Genomic DNA, 17,832 nt, shown 5'->3' with positions numbered 1-17,832 from the left:
CAGAGTTGCCTGGGGAACAGGGATGCTCAATGCATTGGAGGCTGTCATCGGGAACTGTGAGGGCCACCCCCACCCCCCACCAAAGGGGCCACCTGGGAGCCAAGATGCCCCCCCCTTAATAGCTGCTGGGACAGGCACATGGGGGGGACAAACCTATATATGTATTTTTTAAAAACACATTTATTGTTTTGCCAACACCAAAACTGTAAACCGTAAATTCAGCAACCGAAACGTCACCACACAGCGGATGGATAAGATCTCCAGATGGGGGGGGGGTCATAAGCAGACGAGAGGGAAGAAGAGAAGCCTCTCCTTCAGGCAAGAGCCCCCCCTTTCCCTGGCTGCTGTTCAGAGCTCAGCCCCGCCCCTCCCATCTCTTGCACAAGGCTCTGCGTTGTAGACTTTCCCATCTGCTGCCAGCAGGAAGTGGGAAGGGAGATGTGGGGAGGGGGGGAGGATGAAAGGGATCAGCACCCCCAAACGTTTGGGAAGCAGGTGGGGGGGCACGGAGTCAGAGCCTCGCTTGGGGGCCATTGCCAGGTCCATGTTTGAGGGGGTGGCAGTCCAAGGTACCGTTGCCCTAGGGCGAAGTGGGGGAGGGCAGCAGCATCCATATAGGGGTCCCGGGGTGAGAGAGATGGGGGGCTGGTGTGTTTGCTCAGGGGCATTTCCGCTCCACGCACTGCTTCCCCCCTTCTTCATACTCCTGCTTGGAAATCCACATTTGCTGGAAGGTGCCCTGGACAGGGGAAAAGGAGAAGAGAGAAGCCTGGGTCCCCTGCCCCTCCACTCTGACCCTTAGGCTCCACTGCCTTCCCTCTCCCCTGCAGCCAAGAGGGCTCTGGCTTGAACCAGCCCCTGAGAAGCTGCTCTCTCTGCCCCCCCCCCCAGCAAAGAGCTGCCCATCTAGAACCTCATTCTTTCCGCTTCCTCACCCACTAGCTCTCCCCTCTCCAGGAGCCCTCACTCACCAGAGAAGCCAAAATGGAGCCCCCGATCCACGGGCTGAACCTCCTTTCCATGGTACTGTTGCTGGCGATAAGCTTCAGTCGCATGCTCTGGTTGGGTGAGGGTGGGGGGAAAGAGTGGCGGAGGTTACAGCCCCGTCCTGGAGCGTTTACGGAGCCACCCCAAGCTGAGTGCTGCCAGCCACTTCCACAACAGAATAATTTCCTGCTGCTTAGGGCTTCCTTGAGACAGCCCACTTGGAGACAGCTGGGACCCAAATAAGACAAAAGCCCTCACACACACACACAGGAACAGTGGCCTACACGACAGTTGTGGCAATCCAGCATGTTGTGTCTCCATGAGGAAAATCTCACTGAAAGCCGTGATTCTCCAGGTTGCATCCTGCCCATCGCTCTCCTCCCTGCCTCTGTGTCTTGGTTTAATTCATTACTTCCTGCTCACAGAAGTCCTCCTCGGTGGGTCTTTAGCCTGCCTTTGTACCAGGGGGTGGGTGGGCACCAGGGCTTTTTTTGTAGCAGGAACTCCTTTGCATATTAGGCCACACCTCTCCGGTGTAGCCAGTCCTCCAAGAGCATAACAGGGCTCTTAGTACAGGGCCTACTGTAAGCTCCAGGAGGATTGGCTACATTAGGGGTGTGTGGCCTAATATGCAAAGAAGAAGATGATGATACTGGGTTTATATCCCTCCCTCCGCTCCGAAGAGTCTCAGAGCGGCTCACAATCTCCTTTCCCTTCCTCCCCCACAACAGACACCCTGTGAGGTAGATGAAGATATTGGATTTATATCCCGCCCTCCACTCCGAAGAGTCTCAGAGTGGCTCACAATCTCCTTTCCCTTCCTCCCCCACAACAGACACCCTGTGAGGTAGATGGAGATATTGGATTTATATCCCGCCCTCCACTCCGAAGAGTCTCAGAGCGGCTCACAATCTCCTTTCCCTTCCTCCCCCACAACAGACACCCTATGAGGTAGATGAAGATATTGGATTTATATCCCGCCCTCCACTCCGAAGAGTCTCAGAACGGCTCACCATCTCCTTTACCTTCCCCGCCCCCACAACAGACTCCCTGTGAGGTGGGTGATGGTGAGAGAGCTCTCACAGCAGCTGCCCTTTCAAGGACAGAGTCTCAGAGCCGTTCACCATCTCCTTTATCTTCCTCCCCCCACAACAGACACCCTGTGAGGTGGGTGGGGCTGAGAGGGCTCTCCCAGCAGCTGCCCTTTCAAGGACAACCTCTGCCAGAGCTCTGGCTGACCCAAGGCCATTCCAGCAGGTGCAAGTGGAGGAGTGGGGAATCAAACCCGGTTCTCCCAGATAAGAGTCCGCCCACTTCACCACTACACCAAATTGGCTCTCAAAGGAGTTCTTGCTGCAAAAGAAGCCGTGGTGGGGACGCATTCAGTACGCACTCTCTCTTTCCAGGCCAAAAGGCATCTATTTTTATGACTGCAATGGAACAATTGTGAAATTATTATTGTGGAAATGAATGGGCAAACATGATGGCTGCCAAGAGGAAAATCAGGCATTAAAGCCACTCGCTGTGCTTGAGCAGGAACAAGTGAGTTAAGCTGAGAAATGGAAGCCACCAAGAGGGCAGGAGCCAAATGCAAGGGGGGTAGGAGCCTTCCACAGCGGGGGGGGGGGAGAGAGAGAGAGATGGAGACCTTATTTTGACAGACTGCAACACTGAGCCCTACATCACACTGTCTAGTTTGCTTCTGGCCTCAGCCCCACTTCACCTACTTGGTTCTCCGCCTTCCAACATGAACCCCAAAAGACACAGCCTTCGGCTGGCACATCTCCAGCGCAGACACATACAAAGCTACCTGGTTCCGAATCAGAGCATCCGTCCCTCTAGGTCAGTCTTGTCTGCTCAGACGGACGGTGGCTCTCCAGGGTCTCTGGCAGAGGATGGTCTGTCCCATCACCTCCCACAGAGGCCAGGGACCTGCCCGCTGAGCAGAGCCCCAGCCCCTCTCCGGTGGGACAGCCTGCCTAGCAGAGCTGCCTGTCTTTTTAAAGCCCTACCTGGCCGAGGACCTGCCTGCCTTAGGGACCATCTCTCCTCACATGTTCCCCAGAGGGTACTTAGAGCAGGAGCACAAAACCTATTCTCGATCCCCGGGCCGAGGAAGACAAGACTGAAAACAACTAGAGCAAGAGCCTTCTCGGTCGCCGCCCCTCACTGGTGGAGCCAACGGCCTGAGGAGGTCAGAGCCTTGCGGGAGCTGGCCCCGCTGTGCAAGGCCTGCAAGACAATATTATTCCACGACCACGATTTTTTTTTGTTATTCTATCATATCTGCGGGCCGCCCTGAACACGCTTCGGCAGGGAAGGTGGGATATACATCAACTAAACAAAACTAAGCGGTGCAGAACCTAACCTGGCACCTGCTTCAGCCGCAGGTGTTATTTTAGAAGGCCCACACCTGGGTGCTTTCCCCAGCCTCCCGCCACCTTGCGGTCAGAAAGGCAAGTTTGGGGTGGCCGTGCCAATCCTCTCGCTCTTGTACGATCCAGCCTGAAGAAGGGTTCTCTGCGATCCGAAAGCCTCCGTCCTACATTTCAAAGGCGTCCTGGCTGAAGCAAAGGCGGCATTCCCCTTATTCTCTGCTGTGCGTTACAGACCCCCCCCAACCCCCGCCCCAAGTTCGCTCACACACTCACTGGTGGCGTTTTCTGCGACAGTTCTCGGTTGAGGCGATCTGTAAAACCTTGCAGCAAAGTGGTTCCGCCGGTGACGATGACACTGCCATAGAGTCCCTGCACAGGAGAGAAATCAGAGGAGTTGGTGGTCACTCGCCCGCCCCCCACTCCTGCAGGCTTTCCTTGTGGCCACTTGGCTTTGCAACAAGAAAAGGCGTTTCTTGGCAGAGGCCTTCTCTCTCTTCCCTGCCCCCTGGCATGTGTCGCTGCATACATTAGGGAAGTCAAATTTCCCCTTTCCAAAGACTAAATTAAAAAAAAAATGGCGTGAAAGTGCTATTGTTATGACCTGTTATTGGACTTCCTCCATTGTTTTGGTGCTGTATGTTTAGGTATGTTTTAATCATTTATTTTATAATTTGAAATGCTTGGGGATCCAAATTGGGTGGAAGGAAAAGGAAAGGTCCCCTGTGCAAGCACCAGTCGTTTCCGACTCTGGGGTGACGTTGCTTTCACAACGTTTTCACGGCAGACTTTTTACGGGGTGGTTTGCCATTGCCTTCCCCAGTCTTTTACACTTCCCCCCCCCCCCCAGCAAGCTGGGGACTCATTTTACCTACCTTGGAAGGATGGAAGGCTGAGTCAACCTTGGGCTGGCTACCTGAATCCAGCTTTCACTGGGATAGAACTCAGGTCATGAGCAGAGAGTTCAGATCACAGTACTGCAGTTCTGCTGCTTTACCACTCTGCGCCATGGGGCTGCACTCCAAGTGAAAGGAAAAAAGGAAAGGTCCCCTGTGCAAGCACCAGTCGTTTCCGACTCTGGGGTGACGTTGCTTTCACAGTGTTTTCAGGGCAGACTTTTTTACAGGGTGCTTTGCCCTTGCCTTCTCCGGTCCTCTACGGTTTCCCCCAAGCAAGCTGGGTACTCCTTTTACCGACCTCGGAAGGATGGAAGGCTGAATCAACCTTGGGCCGGCTACCTGAACCAGCTTTCGCTGGGATAGAACTCAGGTCATGAGCAGAGAGTTCAGACCACAGTACTGCAGTACTGCTGCTTTACCACTCTGCACCACGGGGCCGTGCTAATTGGGTGGAAAGGTGGCATTAAAAAGGTTTTAAATAAAGTGTGGGAGCTTTCAGGGAGCACAGAGCTGTTCAGCTGGATCTAAGATGAACGCTGCAAAATTAATTGTGGCCTGGTTATCGGTGGGTTTCAGCGGCGGCGGCAGCCCCCATGTGCCACCTGTTGAATTTCCGCCTACTGTTTAGTTATCAAAGAGCGCAGCTTTTCTGTGCTGGTGACCCCCCCTCCCTTTTCACTCACCCCCTTGACGCAGCCATCTGAGGGCCCAAGGGGGGGGGCAGAGTTGGGGGAGGAGGACAGGAGCAACTCACAGGTCGGATGTCGATGTCGCACATCCCGATGCTGGTCGTGACCACGTGGCCGACCCCCAACATCGTGTTCCCAGACAGGCCCTACAGACAGGAACGCAAGCAAAGACACAAGACGCACCCCGCCTTTGGCCCACGGCCCATGAGAGTGCCAAGCCCAGGAGTCCCCCCCCTCCCTTCTGCCCTGCTCACCTTCACATTGGAGGGGTCAAACAGCCCTTCTGGGATTCGGAGGCGTTCTGCCCCGTAGTCTGTATTATAGCCGTTGGGCATTTCGTAGTGCACAGTGGGCATCTGGGCTGCTACCCTGCTCCAGAAAAGGAAGGAGAGGAGAGGAGAGGAAGGTATGAGGCCTGGATGCCCAGCCGGTAGGGCTGCAGACCTCCTGCCCCAGAAAATGAGACTTCTGGGGAGATTCTGATGCTGAAGGGCCCTGCTCCTTCTACTCCTTATCCCCCTCCCCCCGCTCTTCCATGCCTCACACCCCTCGCTGGCCTACCCCACCTGAACACACCCAGAGCCAGCTCTGGAGGGGGCGCTACGACCACAACTTCCTCTCTCATAGCCTCAGTTCTCCATTTCCAAGACCCGGAAGTCGGAAAGGGCAGGAGGGGGGCTGAATAGTTTGCAAATGTCTTCCTCAGCAGCCAGGGTGCCAGAACCTGCAGAATGGTGCCCTGTGGATTAGTTCTGCCTCTCACCCACTTAGTTGCTGAATGTGGCGCTAGAGTTTGCCCAGGAGACCTTCTGGGGGCGGGGGATCAGACCCCTCCACCGCCAGCTCTGCCATCCAACATCTCCTCCTCCCACCCAATGCCCCATGAGGGAGCTGCCTCAACTCACAACTGGGGGGGCTTCCATTCCATCCCTAGTGCAGCCCCCCTGCCCCCCACTCCCACGACTCACTGTTCATCATAGGGAGAATCAGAGACTTGCAGTACAGAAGCTTGAAAATCTTGAATGACTTCCTGTATGTGGGCAGGGAGAGGAGGGGGGCTGTCAGAAGAGCCTGTGGAGCTTCCTCCCCCCCGCAAAACAGCCAGCCCAGCGTCCTCACAAGCCACCCCCCCTCACCCCCCAAAGTCTTTCTGCTTCCCAGCCCACTCTTTAAAGTGTGTCCCTGGGCCCGTATCCCCTGGTAGGGGTGCCAGCCTGCAGGTGGGTTCTTGGGCACAGGACCCTGAGGCCCCTCCCCAAACTTCGCCCTCCCCAGACTCCATTCCCCACATCTTCAGAGGGGGCAGCCCTACGGCCCCTGGCAGACCCAAATGCTGAGGTTCTCTCACATTACACATGTAATTGTGCCAAGACTTGCTAACTTGCGGCAGCTTCTCTTTCTTCTTCCAGTTGGGTGGGGCCCCTTCACGCACGGGCTCCTGGGGAGGACAAAGCAGGAGATAGTTGGCACGTGCACCACACACACGCACCCCCTCCCCCCGCCTTTCCTCCTCACTCCCCTGCCCAGGGCACACAGAGCTTGTGGCCCTCCCCACTTCAGTGCTGAGGCCACTCTGGACAAGCTAATAGGAATGGCGGGCGGGGGGGGGAGGGAAGTGAGGAGATAATCTCTGAATGGAGAGCTGCTCTTGTTGGCCCAGGAGTCTTCATCTACCAGAAAGGCAGCTAATTCTCTGTGCAAGAGCAAGCCAGAGTGTGTTTGCTGATGTACACAGCTTGAATAGTCCTACTTAGAGAAGGCGATGGGGGGTCCCAATCCTTGACCCTTCAGTGACCCTTCAACTCATAAGTTGGCCCCCTGACATTAATAGCAGCAGCTCCGGATGCTTGTGGCTCTGGGCCTCCCTTGAGACATACCTGAGCGCCAGTCCCCCCCCCTCTGCAACCCCATTCCCCCCCCCGACTGCTAATGACTCTCCAGGACTTGGGCCAAGAGGCCTTTCCCAGCCCCCATGACCCCAGGCATTTTTCTGCTGGAAGTGCGGGGGGTTTAGATGCAGGCCCTGGTAGTTCAGCGCACCCCCCAGGGCTATGCCCTAGGTGACCACCTAAAGTTGCCTAGCAGGCATGCCAGCCCTGGGCTTTTCTACACGCCAAGGGTACTCCCCTATTCTGGGCAGTGGTGGAATGGGAAGGGGGCAATACCACCTTGGCTGCGATCATATATGGTGGAATTATCTCAATGTTCATCTCTTGGAAAAGTTCTCGACACTGCATGGAGATAAAGTCACCAGCCAGGGGGGATTTCACGATTCCTGAAAGCCACACAGAAGCAAAGAGCTGAGAGTCTTCCCCGCTCCCATCTCCTCACCCACAGAGGCACGTACACCCCCCCCCCCCAGCCCCAAGTCCTCGGTTCTGGCAGCCAAATCCTTTGCTCTGAGACATTCGATTCTGCTAAAGCTGCTGAATGCATCCAGTGATGCACTGAGTATGTGTGTGTCTGTGGAGGAGGGGAATGGTGAAACGGCAAGTCTGCATTCCACCCTGGCTCACTTGTTCTCAAGGGGTCGGTCTCTTGAAGCAAAAATGAACAGGAGCCTTGTGGCACCTGGAAGCTGAACAACGTCTTCTTCCAGCATCGGCTTCCATGGACATGATTTCGCCTCCGGGGGCGACAACAGGAGGCTTGCTGGGCAGGCATTTTACGCAAGAGATTCTTTTAAAAACAACTGCCCCAAAAGCAGAGTCCTGGAGCTATGAAATCCTGGAAGCACAAAATGCAGGTCCTGTACGACTGTAATCGTGGGAAGCACAGAGAGCGATCCCTTGTTGCTAACCCCTGCGATGGGGGGAAATGAAAGGCAATCATGCAAAATATGGACCTTGTTTTCAACAAAGAAGGCCAAGCCATTTACTCAGGGCTTTTAACATCTGGGGAGGGATGGTGGCTCAGTGGTAGAGCATCTGCTTGGTAAGCAGAAGGTCCCAGGTTCAATCCCCGGCATCTCCAACTCAAAAGGGTCCAGGCAAAGAGGCATGAAAAACCTCAGCTGGAGACCCTGGAGAGCCGCTGCCAGTCTGAGGAGACAAGACTGACTTTGATGGACCATGGAGGGTCTGATTCAGTGGAAGGCAGCTTCATAGGTTCATATATGTTCATTTGAACCTTGTTTTAAGGGAGGGACAGTGGCTCAAAGGTAGAGCATCTGCTTGGTAAGCAGAAGGTCCCAGGTTCAATCCCCGGCATCTCCAACTCAAAAGGGTCCAGGCAAAGAGGCGTGAAAAACATCAGCTTGAGACCCTGGAGAGCCGCTGCCAGTGTGAGTAGACAAGACTGACTTTGATGGACTGAGGAGGGTCTGATTCAGTGGAAGGCAGCTTCATAGGTTCTTATATGTTCATTTGAACCTGGTTTTAAGGGAGGGACAGTGGCTCAAAGGTAGAGCATCTGCTTGGGAAGCAGAAGGTCCCAGGTTCAATCCCTGGCATCTCCAACTAAAAAGGGTCCAGGCAAATAGGTGTGAAAAACCTCAGCTTGAGACCCTGGAGAGCTTCTGCCAGTCTGAGGAGACAAGCTGACTTTGATGGACCAAGGAGGGACTGATTCAGTAGAAGGCAGCGTCATATGTTCATATTAGGGGAGGAACGGTGGCTCAGTGGTAGAGCATCTGCTTGGTAAGCAGAAGGTCCCAGGTTCAATCCCCACTGGCATCTCCACTAAAAAAAGGGTCCAGGCAAGTAGGCGTGAAAAATCTCAGCTGGAGACCCTGGAGAGCCGCTGCCAGTCTGAGCAGACAAGACTGACTTTGTTGGCCCCGGGGGTGGGGGGGTCTGATTCAGTAGAAGGCAGCTTCATAGGTTCATATTAGGGGAGGGACAGTGGCTCAGTGGGTAGAGCATCTGCCTGGTAAGCAGAAGGTCCCAGGTTCAATCCCCACTGGCATCTCCAAAAAAGGGTCCAGGCAAGTAGGCGTGAAAAATCTCAGCTTGAGACCCTGGAGAGCCGCCACCAGTCAGAGTAGACAAAACTGACTTTCATGGACCAAGGAGGGACTGATTCAGTAGAAGGCAGCTTCCTATGTTCATTTATTTCTAGCCTGTTTATCTCCCAGTTCTGGACCCAAAGTGCTAACATGGCTACCATTGCTTTCCTCTCAGGCCTGCCCCTCCCAAACAGAAACTTCCTCTGCCCCCCTCCTCGCCCCCGCAGGCCCCCCCCCAACCTTGCTGGAGGATGTAGCCATCGTGCACAGGGATGGCCGTGGTGTGGGTCGCCCCGCTGTCCAAGACGAGGCCGGTGCTGCGCCCGTTGGCAAACCTGAAGGTCCCAAGTCAAGGCTTCAGCCAGGAGCACAAGGTGGGGGTGGGAGAAGGCTGGCTCCTCTTGGTAGCTGCTCCATCCCTCAAAAGAGCCACCTCCTTCCTACTGAAGGGCACAAAGGGGGACGATTCCCCGCCTCCAGGCCGAAGGATACGCTGTCAGCACAGCTGTCTTGCAGAGGAAGAAGGCCGGGATGCCGTAATGCTCAAACATCAGTTCTGTCAGCTTCTCCCGCTTGGCACGCGTGTTCCACTGGGGGGGGGGGCAAAGGCAGAAGTGCAGGGGGAGGCGGGCACACGGCAGGGGGAGGGGGAGGGGAGAGGGGCTGGCAGGATACCTACCGGGGCCTCAGACATGAGCACGGGATGCAGGCTGGGCTCCGACTTGATATGCTTGTTGTAGGTGTGGTCCAGGATGGCCTGGAAGCAGTCCCAGTCTTCAACTGGGGAGAAGGGCAGACAAGGAAAAGGGCACAGTGAGGCCACCAGCCAGACCCCCCCCAAAAAAGAAACACTTCCCCTCCCCTGGGCAGGGAGGACAGTCCTGCCATCAAAGGGTTGCAGCAACATCTCCTGGCAGCAGAATGAACAACCACGTCAGGCTCTTCAACACACCCAAGAGCTGCCCGTCACCAACATGCTGCTTGTGGACACGGATGCCGAGGTCTGCCTGCGGGCGGAAGGATGGAAGGGCGGAAGGAAGGGCTGAGGGTCTGGGCTCGTGTTTAGAGGAGGAGAAGAAGCACTGCAGATTTCTACCCCGCCCTCCTCCCTGAATCAGAGACTCAGAGCGGCTCACGATCTCCTATATCTTCTCCTCCCACAACAGACACCCTGTGAGGTGGGTGGGGCTGAGAGAGCTCTCAGAGCAGCTGCCCTTTCAAGGACAACTCCTACAAGAGCTATGGCTGGCCCAAGGCCATTCCAGCAGGTGCAAGTGGAGGAGTGGGGAATCAAACCCAGTTCTCCCAGATAAAAGTCTCTGCACTTAACCACTACACTAAACAGGCTCTCTTACAATCACCTTCCCTTCCTCCCCCACAACAGACACCCTGTGAGATGGGTGGGGCTGAGAGGGCTCTCACAGCAGCTGCCCTTTCAAGGACAACTCCTACAAGAGCTATAGCTGACCCAAGGCCCTTCCAGCAGCTGCAAGTGGAGGAGGGGGGAATCAAACCTGGTTCTCCCAGATAAGAGTCTGTGCCCTTAACCACCACACCAAACTGGCAGAGGACCTGCCTCTTACAAAGCTAATCCTGGTTGGGATCTGTTTAACCCTCACGGCTCCCAACCCAAGATGACTGGGGATTCACTGGAGACACTGTCCAAGGTCGCAAGACTCCGGAATCCAGGAACCTTTCTCCATTGCACCAGCTCTGAGCTGGGAGCAGGCAAAGGTGCCCAGCGGCTGCTATAAGCCGAGAAGCAAGGCCGGGGTGGAGGGTGCCCATCAGAACAAGTCCAGCATCCCCTCGTGCTCCGTACTCATCCCATTCTTGAGCGGCGAGACGACCTCCATGTTCTCCCGCGGCACATGCAGGGAATTGGTGTCGATGTAATAGACTTTCCCAGCCTTCTTCTCCTTGTCTCCATCCAGCTCCATAGCCGACTCGTCATGGGACAGAAAACCCACCGTCGTGGGGAAATCTGCCTGCAAAGAGACCAGCCGCTCTGTGGAGAGGGGGGTACTGGGAACAGCCCCCCGAAGCAGCGAGAGCTCGGGCACCCCTAGAGGTGAGGCTCTATAAGAAACCAGGTGTGCACACAAGAAAGGATTTGGGGGCCCCCGGAAAGGCTTCATACCTTAGGGCAGTCTTCTCCAGCATAGCCAGCCCGTACAGAGAAGGAGCCAATGTCAAAAACCAGTGCCCCAACCTCATCTGAGAAAGAACCAGAGACTGTAAGCGTGCTGGAACTAACTTTTCGGACAGAAGGCGGGAAGCGTCACTTCAAAACAGAGCTCACCAGCTAAGGACCCAGTGCTGAAATGCAGATGGCTGAGGGGAGAAAGCAGCTGTCCATACAAGCACACACAAGACTGCAGGGCTGCAGAGTCACCAAGATGGTGGGGGTGGGAGGCTGTGGCTCAGCAATAGAGCCTCTGCTTTGCACACAGAAAGACCCAGGTGCAATCCCTGGTATTTCTGGCTAAAGGATCTAGTTCGGGGGTGTCAAACATGTGGTCTGAAGGCCGAATCAGGCTCCCAAAGGGCTCCTATCAGGCCCCCGAGCAGCTGGCTGTCATCTGCTTCTTTCTCCCTCTCTCTTGCTTCCTTCTGCATCTCAACTTGCTGTGCCAGGCTTGCTCAATTGCACAGGAATACCAGAGTAAAACCTCGATTTTCTCCATTGGTTGAGGCTCCTCCAGGGAGGGAGGGAGGGAAGAAGAAGATGATATTGGATTTATATCCCGCCCTCCACTCCGAAGAGTCTCAGAGCGGCTCACAATCTCCTTTCCCTTCCTCCCCCACGACAGACACCCTGTGAGGTAGATGAAGATATTGGATTTATATCCCGCCCTGCACTTCGAAGAGTCTCAGAGCGGCTCACAATCTCCTTTCCCTTCCTCCCCCACAACAGACACCCTGTGAGGTAGATGAAGATATTGGATTTATATCCCGCCCTGCACTTCGAAGAGTCTCAGAGCGGCTCACAATCTCCTTTCCCTTCCTCCCCCACAACAGACACCCAGTGAGGTGGGTGGGGCTGAGAGGGCTCTCACAGCAGCTGCCCTTTCAAGGACAACCTCTGCCAGAGCTATGGCTGACCCAAGGCCAGGCTAGCAGGTGCAAGTGGAGGAGTGGGGAATTAAACCTGGTTCTCCCAGATAAGAGTCCGCACACTTAACCACTACACCAAACTGGCTCTCCAGAGCCAGAGCTTCCTTTGCCCAGTTCCCTGGACCCCAGGGGAGAAATACAAAGAAAGCAATTTTAAAACCAACAAGTGCTAATGTTTTAAGCATGTTTTAAGTTTTTTTAAAACAAACAAACAAACTTTAGTCGTGTTTGTCTGTGTCCTTTATAAAGTTTATATCTCTGCTACCTAATCTTAAATAGGTACACACCTGGCCTGGCCGGGCCTGACAAAGTCTCATTTAGGTCAGATCCGGCCCTCATAACAAATGAGTTTGACACCCCTGATCTGGCAGTAGATGCTGGGAAAGAGCTCTCTCTGCCTGAGACCCTGGGCAGCCCCCACCAGTCCGAGTAGATCTGTCTTTGATGGATCAAGAATCTGCTTTAGTATAAAGTTAATTAATGTATTAGAAGAAGAAGAATTGCAGATTTATACTCTGCCCTTCCCCCTGAATCACAGACTCAGAGTGGCTCACAATCCCCTATATCTCCTCCCCCCATAACAGATACCCTGCGAGGTGGGTGGGGCTGAGAGGGCTCTCACAGCAGCTGCCCTTTCAAGGACAACTCCTACAAGAGCTCTGGCTGACCCAAGGCCATTCCAGCAAGTGCAAGTGGAGGAGTGGGGAAACAAACCCGGTTCTCCCCGATAAAAGTCCACACATTTAACCACTACACCAAACAGGCTCTTAGTATAAACTAGCCCCATAAACCTGATGACTCAAGGACAGAGCCTCTGCTTGGCTTCCAGAAGGTCCCAGGTTCAATTCCCTGGCAGCGTCTCCAATTGAAAGGACCAGGCTGGAGCTGATGGGAAAGACCTTTCCCTGCCTGAGACCCTGGAGAGAGAGCACCTGCCACTCTGAGCAGACAAGACTGACTCGGAGAGACCAAGGGCCTGTTCATGGATTATCTGAACCCCACACTAGCGCTTTCTCTAGATCAGGACACTACTTGAACCAGCCCCCAACCTCACTGTGCACAATTCTCTATGATGATGCCAAACAACGAAGCGGATCTCTGGAACACCTGGACGGCTAAACAAATCTATTGCTGTTTTCATGATCAGAAAATAAGGGTGAATCTCTTACTGCATTTCTAAAAAGCAGTCATATGCAGCTGTCTGAAGACAGAGAATTTAACCTTTAAACTACAGAACGCGCATCTCCAAACTGCATTCTTGGCCAAGCTGACCTGAGGCAGGCACAGCACAAAGACATTTTAAAATCCCAATCCGCCCCTCTCCCCAGTCCCAGGGCACAATCCATCAGGAGCTTCCCTTGCAGAGAGCATGTTGCGCCCTCGGTGCTGGAATGCAGCAGCTGCCGGGGTGAGAGGCCCATTTCGCTTGCTCTGCACTGCCCTGGCGACAGAATCCCCCAAGTGCTATGGCATGCGAGCGGCAGAAGAGACTGCCGACAGACACCCCAGGAGGGCCTAGCTGGAAACCCAGCTGTTTCCCCCACGACAGCAAGGCAAAGCACATGCCAACACAAGCTCTACCTCCACCGTAGACCCCTCCGCTCATCCCGGCTTCTCCGTGGCAGCTCCAGCCCCCCGGCAATGCTCTTGAGGGTATCCCCGTCTTGCAAGGGGCAGGGCTGGGTGGATTCAGCACCAGGACCAGTGGACAGCAGCCGGGGGAGGGGGGGTTGCAGAAGGCGAGTGAGATAAAGGTGGAATGGGGGGGAGCCATGCGTCATAGCCAATCAGGGCTCTGCACCCCCATCCCCAGCACAGTCCCTGATTGGCAGCCTTTGGAGACAATGAGAATGCAGCTGAATTCTTAAAGGAGCCAAGACTGTGGGGCTGGAGGGGGCACGACTCCCCCTCTGCAAAGCAAATCGGTTTTAAAATACCTGCCCCCAAATATGTTGTCCAAGGATGTGGCTGTTTTCCGTCCCCTAAGTGGAAGGTGGTGAGGGGAGTGAAGAGGGAAGGTCAGACTGCAAGAAATCAGGCCCAAGGCCTGTTTGGCGAACCTTCAGGCCCCAAAGGTGTAAAGCAACCTTAAAAAAAAAAGATGTTGGATTTATATCCTGCCCTCCACTCTGAATCTCTGAGCAGTCACAATCGCCTTTCCCTCCCCCCCACACAACAGACACACTGTGAGGTAGGTGGGGCTGAGAGAGCTCTTACAGTAGCTGCCCTTTCAAGGACAACTTCTGCCAGAGCTATGGCTGACCCAAGGCCATTCCAGCAGGTGCAAGTGGAGGAGGGGGGAATCAAACCCGGTTCTCCCAGATAAGAGAGCTCTGGCTGACCCAAGGCCATTCCAGCAGGTGCAAGTGGGGGAGTGGGGAATCAAACCCGGTTCTCCCAGATAAGAGAGCTCTGGCTGACCCAAGGCCATCCCAGCAGCTGCAAGTGGAGGAGTGGGGAATCAAACCTGGTTCTCCCAGATAAGAGAGCTCTGGCTGACCCAAGGCCATTCCAGCAGCTGCAAGTGGAGGAGGGGGGAATCAAATCCAGTCCTCCCAGACAAGAGAGCTCTGGCTGACCCAAGGCCATTCCAGCAGCTGCAAGTGGAGAAGTGGGGAATCAAATCCGGTTCTCCCAGACAAGAGAGCTCTGGCTGACCCAAGGCCATTCTAGAAGCTGCAAGTGGAGGAGTGGGGAATCAAACCCAGTTCTCCCAGACAAGAGAGCTCTGGCTGACCCAAGGCCATTCCAGCAGGTGCAAGTGGCGGAGTGGGGAATCAAACCTGGTTCTCCCAGATAAGAGAGCTCTGGCTGACCCAAGGCCATTCCAGCAGATGCAGGTGGAGGAGTGGGGAATCCTACCCGGTTCTCCCAGACAAGAGAGCTCTGGCTGACCCAAGGCCATTCCAGCAGCTGCAAGTGGAGAAGTGGGGAATCAAATCTGGTTCTCCCAGACAAGAGAGCTCTGGCTGACCCAAGGCCATTCTAGAAGCTGCAAGTGGAGGAGTGGGGAATCAAACCCGGTTCTCCCAGACAAGAGAGCTCTGGCTGACCCAAGGCCATTCCAGCAGCTGCAAGTGGAGAAGTGGGGAATCAAATCCGGTTCTCCCAGACAAGAGAGCTCTGGCTGACCCAAGGCCATTCTAGAAGCTGCAAGTGGAGGAGTGGGGAATCAAATCCAGTTCTCCCAGACATGAGAGCTCTGGCTGACCCAAGGCCATTCCAGCAGCTGCAAGTGGAGAAGTGGGGAATCAAATCTGGTTCTCCTAGACAAGAGAGCTCTGGCTGACCCAAGGCCATTCTAGAAGCTGCAAGTGGAGGAGTGGGGAATCAAACCCAGTTCTCCCAGACAAGAGAGCTCTGGCTGACCCAAGGCCATTCCAGCAGGTGCAAGTGGCGGAGTGGGGAATCAAACCTGGTTCTCCCAGATAAGAGAGCTCTGGCTGACCCAAGGCCATTCCAGCAGATGCAGGTGGAGGAGTGGGGAATCCTACCCGGTTCTCCCAGACAAGAGAGCTCTGGCTGACCCAAGGCCATTCCCAGCAGCTGCAAGTGGAGGAGTGGGGAATCAAACCCGGTTCTCCCAGATAAGAGAGCTCTGGCTGACCCAAGGCCATTTCAGCAGGTGCAAGTGGAGGAGTGGGGAATCAAACCCGGTTCTCCCAGATAAGAGTCGCTCACTTAACCACTATGGCTGACCCAAGGCCATTCCAGCAAATGCAAGTGGAGGAAGGGGGAATCAAATCTGGTTCTCCCGGATAAGAGAGCTCTGGCTGACCCCAAGGCCATTCCAGCAGCTGCAAGTGGAGGAGTGGGAAATGAAACCCAGTTCTCCCAAATAAGAGAGCTCTAGCTGACCCAAGGCCATTCCAGCAGCTGCAAGTGGAGGAGTGGGAAATGAAACCCAGTTCTCCCAAATAAGAGAGCTCTAGCTGACCCAAGGCCATTCCAGCAGGTGCAAGTGGAGAAGTGGGGAATCAAACCCGGTTCTCCCAGATAAGAGAGCTATGGCTGACCCAAGGCCATTCCAGCAGCTGCAAGTGGAGGAGTGGGAAATGAAACCCAGTTCTCCCAAATAAGAGAGCTCTGGCTGACCCAAGGCCATTCCAGCAGGTGCAAGTGGAGGAGTGGGAAATGAAACCAGTTCTCCCAAATAAGAGAGCTCTGGCTGACCCAAGGCCATTCCAGCAGGTGCAAGTGGAGGAGTGGGGAATCAAACCCGGTTCTCCCAGATAAGAGAGCTATGGCTGACCCAAGGCCATTCCAGCAGGTGCAAGTGGAGAAGTGGGGAATCAAACCCGGTTCTCCCAGATAAGAGAGCTATGGCTGACCCAAGGCCATTCCAGCAGCTGCAAGTGGAGGAGTGGGAAATGAAACCCAGTTCTCCCAAATAAGAGAGCTCTGGCTGACCCAAGGCCATTCCAGCAGGTGCAAGTGGAGGAGTGGGAAATGAAACCCAGTTCTCCCAAATAAGAGAGCTCTGGCTGACCCAAGGCCATTCCAGCAGCTGCAAGTGGAGGAGTGGGGAATCAAATCCGGTTCTCCCAGACAAGAGTCCGCACACTTCACCACTACGCCAAACTGGCTCTCTTCAGCATACTGGCTCTGCCTGCCAAGCACCCCACCCCCACAGTGGGCTTCTCACTATTACTTCTCAATTAAAAATAATAATAATTCCAAGACAGCGTATTTTAGGAAGCCGCTTTCCCCCAATTCCTTTCTGGAGCAAGGCAAAATGGTCTTTTGGCCCAGATCTTCCCCCTTTTTGTCGGTTCTTCTAGTTTTAAAAAACAACCCCTCCTACTTCCTAGATGTGGCTTGCGGCTGCCCGGATGCGTTTCGTAAGGCCTGACCTCCGTTTGAACATTTTGCTGTAGATGGTTAGGCTAAGGCATTAGGTGGGGGGCCCCTGAAAGCCACAGCTGCAGTCTTCTCAGGGGCGCGCCTGACTGCATTCCAGTAAATTTAAGCTGGGATTGTGCATGTCTGGGGGAAGCAGGGTTTGCCAACTCTTCCTGGGGAGATTCCTGGAGATTTGGGGGTGAAACCTGGGGAGGGGAGGAGCCTGTTCCTCCAGAGGAACCCACCCCTGGAATGTGGGAATCTCTAGTCTGATCTTTGTCACCTGGAGATCAGCTGTACCTCCCAGAGATCTCACCAGGGGGTTGGCAACCCCAGGATCTGGTCTCTGCAGTCTGTCAATCAGTCGTAATTCTGAGAGCTCTCCAGGTAAGAGAAGCTATGTTGGATCAGAGCATTGGCCCATCCAGTCCAACAATGTGTCACACAGTGGCCAAGAAAACCAAGTGCCAGAAGCCCTTCCACTGTGCCCCCCCCCCCAAGCACAAGAATGCAGAGCATCACTGCCCCAGACAGAGAGTTCCAACAATAACCTGTGGCTAATAGCCACTGATGGACCTCTGCTCCATATGCTTATCCATTCCCCTCTTGAAGCTGTCTATGCTTGTAGTCGCCACCACCTCCTGTGGCAGTGAATTCCACATGTTAATCACCCTTTGGGTGACTTCCTTTTATCAGTTCTAACCCGACTGCTCAGCAATTTCATCAAATGCCCACGAGTTCTTGTATTGTGAGAAAGGGAGAAAGTACTTCTTTCTCTGCCTTCTCTATCCCATGCATGATCTTGTAAACCTCTCTCATGTCACCCGCAGTCGACGTTCTCCAAGCTAAAGAGCCCCAAGCGTTGTAACGTTTCTTCAAAGGAAAAGTGTTCCAACCCTTTAATCATTCTAGTTGCCATTTTCTGCACTTTTTCCATAATATCCTTTCTGAGATGTGGTGACCAGAATTGTACACAG

The 17,832-nt window shown here is 54.5% G+C and overlaps 1 protein-coding gene across 2 annotated transcripts; it reads right to left on the bottom strand.

Annotated features, from left to right (window-relative positions):
• Positions 1-164: 164 nt before the first annotated feature.
• On the bottom strand, positions 165-13,662 carry ACTL6B (actin like 6B). 2 transcript variants are annotated; one of them, XM_060255736.1, is made up of 14 exons: positions 13,595-13,662; positions 11,037-11,113; positions 10,719-10,884; positions 9,576-9,676; positions 9,389-9,486; positions 9,137-9,231; positions 7,119-7,225; positions 6,299-6,388; positions 5,919-5,980; positions 5,205-5,319; positions 5,016-5,096; positions 3,639-3,734; positions 972-1,058; positions 165-739 (listed from the first exon to the last, which is right to left on the bottom strand). In XM_060255736.1, the coding sequence occupies exons 1-14, from the start codon at positions 13,617-13,619 to the stop codon at positions 659-661; spliced, it is 1,281 nt and encodes a 426-aa protein (XP_060111719.1). In that variant the 5' UTR covers positions 13,620-13,662; the 3' UTR covers positions 165-658. The 2 variants fall into 2 exon arrangements, with proteins under 2 accessions (XP_060111719.1, XP_060111721.1); XM_060255738.1 differs by lacking the exon at positions 972-1,058.
• Between the last annotated feature and the right edge of the window lie 4,170 nt (positions 13,663-17,832).

This window comes from Heteronotia binoei, chromosome 15 (genome assembly GCF_032191835.1).
Source record: "Heteronotia binoei isolate CCM8104 ecotype False Entrance Well chromosome 15, APGP_CSIRO_Hbin_v1, whole genome shotgun sequence".
NCBI classification, from domain to species: Eukaryota; Metazoa; Chordata; class Lepidosauria; order Squamata; family Gekkonidae; genus Heteronotia; species Heteronotia binoei.
This window is presented reverse-complemented; position numbering and strand designations above follow the sequence as displayed.

Excerpts from the sequence above, each read along its gene's own strand:
- ACTL6B (XM_060255736.1), bottom strand. The coding sequence starts at position 13,619 with ATGAGCGGAGGGGTCTACGGTGGAG. Across the intron at positions 6,389-7,118 it reads CATATATGATCGCAGCCAAG|GAGCCCGTGCGTGAAGGGGC; the intron begins GTGGTATTGCCC and ends TGTCCTCCCCAG. Across the intron at positions 5,097-5,204 it reads TTGACCCCTCCAATGTGAAG|GGCCTGTCTGGGAACACGAT; the intron begins GTGAGCAGGGCA and ends TCCTGTCTGTAG.